General features: G+C 40.4%; 1 protein-coding gene across 2 annotated transcripts; it reads left to right on the forward strand.

Moving 5' to 3' along the window:
* Window positions 1-1,198: 1,198 nt before the first annotated feature.
* LYRM7 (LYR motif containing 7) lies at window positions 1,199-9,435 on the forward strand. Of its 2 annotated transcripts, none has more exons than XM_059492514.1 (5): window positions 1,199-1,269; window positions 3,734-3,806; window positions 4,408-4,478; window positions 6,973-7,054; window positions 8,905-9,435. In XM_059492514.1, exons 1-5 carry the CDS (start codon window positions 1,213-1,215, stop codon window positions 8,979-8,981), a joined length of 360 nt encoding a protein of 119 aa, XP_059348497.1. In that variant the 5' UTR covers window positions 1,199-1,212; the 3' UTR covers window positions 8,982-9,435. The 2 variants fall into 2 exon arrangements, with proteins under 2 accessions (XP_059348497.1, XP_059348498.1); XM_059492515.1 differs by lacking the exon at window positions 1,199-1,269 and adding an exon at window positions 1,619-1,674.
* The last annotated feature ends 245 nt before the right edge of the window (window positions 9,436-9,680 follow it).

A 9,680-nucleotide genomic window follows, 5' to 3' on the forward strand; every position in this document is an offset into this window, starting at 1 on the left:
TCAAGAGAATGGTAATTCAGTTTTATAGATGTACCCAGCGTGGCCATAATGTGGCCAGGCCCAGGCTGGGTTGGTCAGGGTGTGAGTAAGGCAAGCTGTGGGGAGCTTGATGTGAGCAGCCGAGAAAGTGACCTGACTAGAGAGGGGAAATGACTGAACAGAAGAATATGCCTGTTGGATAATACCAGCAGAAAAAAAGCCTGCCAGCTTGGCAGCTGTGATGCTGAGAACCAAGAGTGTCCTTGAAAAGTGCAACTGGACTCTTCTAAGTACAGCTGGATACCTAGAAACTGGAGACATCCTGAGATACTACTGATAAGCACAGAAACAAGGAATTGTAATCACAACTTTTCTTCTGAAATGGTGAAAAATAGACTGGAAAAGAAGATATCACCCCAGATAAGGAAGGATTCCGAACTCCTGTTGGTTGTTCTAACTGCAAGAGCAAGGAAGCAGTCTTGGCAAAATAAAAACTGAATTGAAGAAGCAGCAATCATCATTTATTGGCCATTCTAGGTGTCACACAGAAACTGATGGCTGTCCAGTTACCCATTTAAAACAATGATAATTTTCTTTAGAAGAAGGAGCAGAACACACTGGTCTTTGTGCCACCCTGGGCAATGATGTGCAGCCCCTGGCAGGGGGTGCTGGGCAGGGAGCAGCCTCTCATCCCCACTGTGGCTCCCCTTGGAGGGCAGGGGTCCCTGGGCCATTGACCACTCCAGTGGAATGAGGAGCCTGTGGGCAGCACTGCCTGCCTGCTATGGACCCCGTTCAGCTCCTCCTGCAGGCAGTGGCAGCCTCCTGCCAGACCTTGGCACACCGAGGGTCGGCACTGTCTGTATAGCCCATAAGGCCAATGGCACCCTGGGGTGCTTTAGGGAGAGCATTGCCAGCAGGTTGAGGGAGGTGATCCTGCCCCTCTGCTGTGCCCTGGTGAGGCACATCTGGAGTGCTGTGTGCAGTTCTGGGCTCCTCAGGACAAGAGACACGTGGAACTCCTGGAATGGGTGCAGGGAAAGTCAGTGAAGATGGGACTGAAGCGTCTTTCTTTTGAGGAAAGGCTGTGGGAACTGGGTCCGATCAGCTTCGAGACAGCTGAGAGGGGCCTCATCAATGTCTGTGAGTATTTGAAGGAAAGGGGTCAGAGGAGGATCCAGGCTGTTCTCAGCCGTGCCCAGCAACAGATCAAGGGACAGTGGACAGAAATTGATGTTTCTGAAACAGGAAGTTTCTCTGAACACGAGGAAGAACTTCTTTACTCTGCAGGTGAGTGGGTACAGGAGCAGATTTTCCAGATAATTTGTGGAGTCTTCCCCAGTGGTGATGGAACTGTCTGGATACAATCGTGTGCCATGTGCTCTGGGCTGTCTCTGTCTGACCAGGGACGTTGGACCAGATGGGCCCGTGTGGTCCGTTCCAGGCTGGGCTGGAAGTCCCTTCTGTGAGTATGTTAAAGCCGCCTCAACCCCACCGGCCATAGCAGCGCCGCGGGGGCACAAGGGCGGCTCGGAACGGCGGCGGCGGCGGCGGGCGGCCCCCGGGGGACAGCATTGGCGGCGGCACCGGCGCAGCGCGGGAGCGTGCGGCTCGTCCCTGACGGGCACTTCCGGCGGCGGGCACTTCCGGCGCGGGACGGTGCTGGCGGCGGGCGCCATGGGGAGCCGGGGGCAGGCGAGTGACACACACACACACAAACACACACACGTGCTATGTCCGTGCTGGGAGGCTGCAGCTTTGTAGCTTTAGTCGAGCCAAAAAACATAGACTTTCAGGACTAGAAGGATAAAAAACTAGGTAAAGGAATGTAGCAGTTTGCGCGCAAAGGCCATTGCGGGAAATGAAAGCGAGAAGTGTGATAAGCAGAGGGTAAAATACATCAGAAGCACGTGAGAGTAAGCTAGGGAAAACCAGGGACCTAAGAATTAATAAGCGCTTTCATTACTGCGGTGTAATTTCCTGTCAGTGCCTCTTTCGGGAGTGCCTTGAAGCCTAGTTTTGGGAGTGCAGTCGACAGGTATTGGCGGAGCTCTCTGTTAATGCAGGTGGCTGTAGAGGTCAGAGGCGTCTGCATTGATACATCCTGATCAAGACCATCTAATTCAGCTTTTCACCATTGTGGCTGGCGTGGTGAAAAGTTTCCAGGAGGGGTTTGGAGAAGTTGAACCAGAGAGTATCCTTGGTTGGAAGGGAGGCACAGAAATGATGGAGTCCAGCCCCTGGTCTTGCACGGGGCCATCTCCAGGGTGGTGCACACACCGTGTGCCTGGGGGAGCTGTGCAAAAGCCTCCTGAACTCTTGTCAGGCTGGTGCTGTGGCCACTGACCTGGGGAGCTTGTTCAGTGCCCAGCCACCTTTTGGGTGAAGAACCTTCTCCTGATATCCAGCTTGAGTGTTCCCTGACACAACTTCAGGCTGTTCCCTTGAATCCTGTCACAGGATACCAGAGAGGAGATTGGTGCCTGCCTCTCCTTATTCCCTTGTGAAGAACCTATAGACTTTTCTATGAGTAGGAAGATACCTGAAAATGGCTCGCAAATTCTTGAAATAACCATAAAAAATTTAGGTTTTGCCATACATGTGTTCAACATAAAACCACATGTAATATTAATCTGCTGTTTGAAAAGATAGCAAATGTACTGTGGGGAATAGAAATTTTAGGATATTAGAATATCTGCAAAACAAGAAGTTTATTTGTTGACGTTTAGTTCTGTGGGTTTACCTTCCACAGATTCATCCATCTAGGGAATGGTGCAGTTAAAGGCAACATGACTCTGTCCATTTGCTGGGTTTTTTCTGACTTACAGCCCTGTGTTTCTTCTATGTCCTTCTAAAAAATACTTGGAATCCTAATTGTGAGAGAAGTATTATGAAGTACTTGGAATTGTGCCCTCTAGAGATGCCACAACATGATAGGAAGTACTAGAAGGAACTTCAAAAGGCATATTGTTTTCAAGATTATTTTTTTCTGGTGCTTGTCAGAGATTCTTTTCAGTCTGTGACAGACACCAAAATAGTCTCATAAGGACTTGAGAGTTTCTGTGATTCATTGCAGTTTGTGTGAATGATTTACCAAAACCACGTGGCTGTGAGCTGTGATTCTCTGGGGGTTTTATTTTCATACATATTCAGGTGTGTCTGCTCTACACTGTAAATCCCAACTTTCTGAGTGTTTGCTTTTACTGAAGTATTGGTTTGCTGACCTGGAGTTGTATTTAGGGGAAGGACTTTGCTTTGGTTTTGCCACACCACTTGTAAAAGAATTTTATGTGAGAATACTTCAGCCATTTCTTTTTCTATCTTTTTCCATAGCTAGAGAATATGCACTGATGTAACCTTGATAATTCCTTCAAGTAATTTGACCTTTAGAGTTATTCCAGTTCTGTTGGGTTTATTTGACATTGGCACAATAACTAATGCTTATGTCCATGTATTTTTCAGGATTTTAATTCCATCATGCCAAATAATTATTTAGGAGGTGGTGCCAGCATTTTAGGGTAATTTGAAATATCTAGACCTGTCTAAGATTTTGATGACATCACATCAGCTTTGGATGCAAGTGTTTTAATCAGGAATTTAGGTAAAACCTCTTAGATATTGATTCTTTATCAAATTCTGTACTGAATGGAAAGAACATGAAATTTAAACCAAAACATTTTCAATTGTAACATGTTAATTTTAACTAACAATCCTGTTAGCAAATAAGTTAATTCTATTGATGTTGTATTGGCAGGTTTTGAAGCTTTTTAAGTTGTTACACAGAACACGGCAAGAAGTTTTTAAAAATGATACCAAAGCCCTCGAAGGTGAGATAGTTGTTTTGTGTGGTGTGTGCTTATCTGTATTTCATGGAACTTTCATCTTGGAATACAGAGAAAGATAATTCTTAACATAATCTTTCTTCAAATTACTCCCATAATTTTCAAGTAATAATTGGGAAAACTTATGTGTCCATAACTTTATTTTGAAACAAAAAATAGTCCTTATATTCAAGCAACCAACACATATTTTGGAAGGGAAACATTTCTTTTTAAAGTGTTCCTGATTTTCTCTGGAGATATTTTTCTTTCATTTGCTTTTTTTTTTTAACTTCAGTCCAGCCACAGCATAGTCAGCTGTACTAATTAATTCTCTATGTGTGGTTTTTCCTCAAGGGATTAATCCTGCTTTTTTAGTACCTTGTGTATGCAATACAAAATGCTAAGCTGAGAATCTCATTTTATTTGTATACCAGTCAACTTGAAATATGACATCATGTGAATTATGTGGAGGTCTTTCATTGAAATACTTTGATCAGAGTGTCCCAGGACTGTGCCATAAAGGACTTAAGATTCTTAACTTTGGGGCAGTGACAAATTCAAAATACAATTTTTGTTCACTCTTTAGTTTTTTGTTTGATTTATTTAGCTGCAAGACAAAAGATAAATGAAGAATTCAGAAATAATCGAGATGAGACATCTGAAGAGAAGATTAATGAGGTATTTTATTGCTTTCTGTTGTTTGGGGTTTTTTCCCACTTCACATATGAATATTTAGAAATTAGTCTTTTGCTTAAAGGATCTCTAAACCACTGTAAACAGATTGAGACATCATGAAAGCCAGGTTGGTTTAGAAAGACTTCTACATGGATCTTTGTTTGTAAATATATAGATACCGCAGTAGTATTAATACTGTGTTATAGAATCTTGTACATACAAAAGTACATAAGTAGAAAGTGTGTTCTGATAGTCCAATGTGATTATTTCAAAGTTTATAATAAAATTTTACGAGATAATGTGTGAAGTAGCGATTTTCATGTAAATATTTTATACTTTGCTCATGATACCTATCTGTACTGTGGTCAATTAAATGTACCTGCTCACTGTTGTTTAGGCAAACAGAAACAAACAGACAAATTAAACAACCTGCTGAGTTACTATCACAGCATCTTTGTGATGACTCAGCATCTTTGTGGAAGGCAAAAACCAGCAACATTATTATGATTTATTGCAGTACAGTATAGATGTAGTATATCTTAATTATACTACAGGGATTTTTTTACTATGTCTTTCCTTACCATGCATTAAAAGTGGAGCATTCTGTTAATTCACTAAGTTAGTTACCTTTGCCTTAAAACTTTTTGCTGAGTCAGTTTTTTCTGACAATTGCTCTGAACTGAAAGGGAACTAATGTGTTTTAGATAATTTTATCTATTAACATCCTACAGACTGAATAACTTAGTCCTTGTCCTTCAGCCTTTTATCAGACTGTCCTTACATTGTCACTGGGCACTGGTTGGAAGAAAGTGCCTACATCTGTCCCTTGAAGAATTAAAATGAAAACCTTTTCCTCATGCCAGACACAGAACAGTAATTTAAATAGTTCTGACCTTTTAGTTAGGAGTTCCTGAATTTCAGCTTGTTATCAGCCTCCTGTAATAATACTCAGTGTTTGTGTTACCACTGTCTGATTAGCTAAGTTATGTGTTCAGGGTTTTTTTTTTATAGATGTACAGGAAAAAGATTTTTTGCAATTCTGAAATCTGTATTTGTTTTTTAGGCAACCTACAAATTACACATATGTGACTTTTTAATATGGAATAGTTGATATTTGATTAACTGTGTCAGTAAAAGAAATATCAAGACTTCCACTGCAGCTACACACTCCTAGAACATCACAATAGCTGTCATATTTATTACATGTACACACTGAAAAGACTTAGTTGCAGAGGAACTGAACCAAGTTTTATACAGGACTTGAGAATTTTTGAGCACTTGCTTGCATGAATGTGATGCTGTTAATGTTCTGCTTTGGACAGCAACTAAAAAATGGAGTATTGACCAGCCAGAATAGAAAACTACAGTGTATTCTAATGTGACAACAGGTACTTGTATCTGTATGTACTTGTACATGTCAAGCTTGCAGTGACATAAGGAGAGAGGTAACTGTCTACAGTATCAGAATGAAAAATGTAGTAGCTAAATCTAATGCAGCAGTTTTTGTGCAGGTCAGGAGTGCACTTAGGAAGTTACCTTGGTTAGTTCCACTTCCTGTGACTTTTCTTGTTATGTAAAGTGTCAGACCAACTAGCAGAATTCCCTTAAGGTCAATCTGAAGAGGAAGCTGCGCTTCAGGAGCATGCAGCCTGGCTGCTAATGGGCTCTCAGCAGGGGGAACTGAAGGGTACCTGCTCCAAGCCCTTAAAAGGGAAGAGCATGAGAAGTGCAGTGTGGATGGCAAGTATTGAGCCCTAGCCTTTGCAAAGATCCACTGCTGTTGATACATGCTGCTTCCTAGTGTGAGCATGTCTCCTGAAGTATCTCACTTGAGCAATTTCCTTACTTCTGACACAGATAACAGGCAAACAAGTATTAGGGTTCTCTTAATGGTGCAGCAAAGCTAGCAAGGGTGCTGCAGCTTATCCTCTTAGTGAGAGAAGGAATTCTAGGCCATTTGCCAAATACTAAATACTAATACCTCGGGTAGTCTTTAGGTAGTGCCTTGTTTCTGCACAGTTCTACTGTGAAAACTCAGAATTCTTAATTCTTGTCATGTTTCGCCCTTGTTTTTGTCTCCTTATGTCAGGAGCAGTAGTGTTGAAAGAATGAGATTGCCCTTTCACTATGGGACGTCGAACGTTACTGAGGCGTGAGTGAGCGTCTTTGATCATTGGAAACTAGTTAATTGGTTTTGTAGTTGCATTTCACCTTATTCGTTTCCAGTTTTAATTGGATACGTGGACGTATGTACTGGTGTATGTTACTGAGCCAGAGTTTCCCTCACTATGTGCTCCATGTCAAACACGTCAACCTGTAAGTTATTCCAGGATCTCCAAGGCAAAAGCAATGTATACATTGTACATAAGTAACTGAGTAGTAAAACTGAATGATTTTATTATTTGAATAGCTGTCTGGTATGGAAAATATCTTCAGAAACAGTCACATATAATTCAAATTACTCTCTTGTTCCTCTCTTCTTATTCCTTATTACTAGCTTCTTAAAATTGCTTCAGATGTTGAAGTGATTCTCAGAACTTCTGTTATTCAGGCCATTCACACAGATTCTGACAAAATCGGTGAGTAAGCCTGCATGCTAAAAAGATACTTAAATATGTTACAGTTTAGAAAATAAATATAGAATGTGAAACTAAGGAAAGGGATAGAGAGGCAAATAGCCTGTCTGTTATTCTCTGGCAAAATTCTTAATGTAAGCTATTCATTAATGTCACTACCTAGGACAGGTGAAGGTTTCAAAGGTACAAAGTTTCCATACAAATATTTTGAGGTATGGAGGCTGGTAGAAAAGAGGCAGTGATTACATTTAATATCCCTTAACCAGCTGTAACTATTAGGAAGGTCAGCAGTTAGCTAGCTAGTCAGCATGCATATACAGGCTGATCAGTCAGCATGTGTCCCAAGGCAGTAGCCTCGGTACCTGTCTGTAGGTGCTTGCTCTACCAAACAGGGAGGAGCTGCCTGAGGAGCATTAACAAGTGCATTATATACACTGACCATAGAAAAGCTTTTTCTTTGAGGATTGAGTGTTCATTTCCAAAACTTTCTTCCAACAATTTCATTTTCAGGTTATACTGTGTAGGATGTGTGACATAGCGATTACCTCAATGCAAAGTCTATCAAATTCTGAAATCCTGATTCCTGGTTTAGAAGTTCTTTTATCTTGCAGTCAAAAAGAGTAGTAGTAGGTAGGCTCAGCATACAGCTGTGTGGTAAGAGAATACAAGAAATCTTCAGCTGTGTACATAGTTTCCTTTTACTTCTGTTTAGTGTTGTCTGGAAAGTTTTGTACCAATTTTCAGTTTTAGGTTTGGTAAAACATGCAACTTTAAAACAGCCGTTATAATCAAGGCCAAAGATAAGTCTAGACCAGTGTCAAGTCTTCCATGATGATTCTAGGCAGATAATAGTTGAAGAATGGGAACAGACAAAGTGAATTTGCACCTCTTTCAGCTGTTCACACCTGGCAGCTCTTCCTGAGTCAGGGATATTTTCTGGTTTAATTATCTTCAATGGGCTTCTCTTCAATTACTTTTCATTTTCATCAAGCTATTCATGAATTTTTAAGTCCTTCATTGCCTCCTTTTTGTTCACTTCCCCCATGAAACAGCTCTCAGAAACAGCAGGTGAAAGCCTGTGATTATTCTTGCTATTCACTGCACACTGTGGGCAAGGAGGCATTTTATACACACAACGATGACACAATAATGTTTTGTCTTTCAACTGGATTCCTGCTAATAGTCACTGCTAATTCTAAATTTAATTTTTGGCTGCCAAGCATACATATTATGTACATATTTTTACAAAATTGTACTCATTAAACTCATCAGAGTTTATTGTCATAATTGTTAGAAACAATGGGGATGTCCCCGATGTTCCAGATGGAGCGGCACCAGTTCAGTGGGTCAGATGCCCCTTTTGTCCTGATTTTTGTCCCTTTGGATTGGTTTCTTTTTGGATCCTTCATTTGCATGAAGGTTAAGGCACCTGATTGGCCCATTACAGTTCTGTCCAGGCTGGCTCGTTTCGCCTGAGGATGGTGCTCTTTACATAGGTGTATTATGGTACCGTTGAGTACTGTATTCCTTATAACTACCCTTTTAACCCATAACCAAACTAACAGTACATGCTTAACAATTATGGCTTCTTAATATCAAAATTTTCAATGCTTATAAAAGAAGATGGGAAAACATTATTGTAGCCAGCTGAAAGTAAAATCTTAGTATGATTTTGTCTTAGATATCTAGATGCTAGATAGATGCCACCTACCACAAGTTCAGATCCTCATTTTAGTAACTGAATATTTTGTTTGTAAATGTAAAAAACACCTTTAGAATTTGAAATAGTATTTTCCCAGTATTTTCCATAAGATTATAGTCTTACTGTTTTGTTTGGGTTTTTTCTATTTCAGTACTCATACCCAGGAAAGATCTGCTACAGGACAACACTCCCTACTTAGATAAACCAACAAAAAAGCAAGAATCCTGAGGAAGTACTGTTACCAGGAAAAAAAAGACTGAAATCAACTCAGTGATTTTATTGAGTTCTGGGATATCATCATGCACTTGTTCTGTGGAAGATAGTAATACTTTCACAGAACTTAAAAGTACAGTCATGAATTGTGTTACTTCAGCCAGGAATGTTTCTGATTATGACAGCTCTCAGACAGAGATTGTTTCCCAGCAATCCAGAGTTTTTCAAAGCTATATAAAAATTAAATTGAGTGCTGAATACTGATAATATTTATTTTTGAGTTTATTGTCAATCATAAGCTTCTTTGAAGTAATGAAAAATCATCTTGTGGTATCTAATGTTAAATTTATGCTTTGTACCAAAAGCATGATTTCTGAAGTTGTCATTAATTGTACACTAGTATACTGTGATGCTTGAGAGCATTCGTAAAGGTTTATCTGAATAAATTATTTGTGTTTTACAGACAGGAGAGGCATGTTTAGTGTATTTTTTCTCCCAGACACTTTGGAATGAGCCAGAATGTTAGGGTTTGAGTTCTCAGGTGACAGCAGAAGAGAACCTAGATACAACATAACCTAAGGATGTTGGTTTATGAATTTGTGGTTTGTGTTTTAACTGGTAATCATTGAGTGACTGAGACATTTTCCAAAGAAAACAGTCTTGCTGTTTAGTTCCAAGTGAACTCGCCTAGAGTGAATATATGAAAAGTGTAAT

The sequence above is a fragment of the Ammospiza nelsoni genome, chromosome Z (genome assembly GCF_027579445.1).
Source record: "Ammospiza nelsoni isolate bAmmNel1 chromosome Z, bAmmNel1.pri, whole genome shotgun sequence".
NCBI lineage: Eukaryota > Metazoa > Chordata > Aves > Passeriformes > Passerellidae > Ammospiza > Ammospiza nelsoni.

What these genes read in the sequence shown, in the direction of transcription:
- LYRM7 (XM_059492514.1), top strand. Translation starts at nt 1,213, where the DNA reads ATGTTTCTGAAACAGGAAGTTTCTCTGAACACGAGGAAGAACTTCTTT. An exon ending in CTGAAGAGAAGATTAATGAG is followed by an intron (nt 4,479 to 6,972) that starts GTATTTTATTGC and finishes CCTTATTACTAG; the next exon opens with CTTCTTAAAATTGCTTCAGA. An exon ending in CACAGATTCTGACAAAATCG is followed by an intron (nt 7,055 to 8,904) that starts GTGAGTAAGCCT and finishes TTTCTATTTCAG; the next exon opens with TACTCATACCCAGGAAAGAT.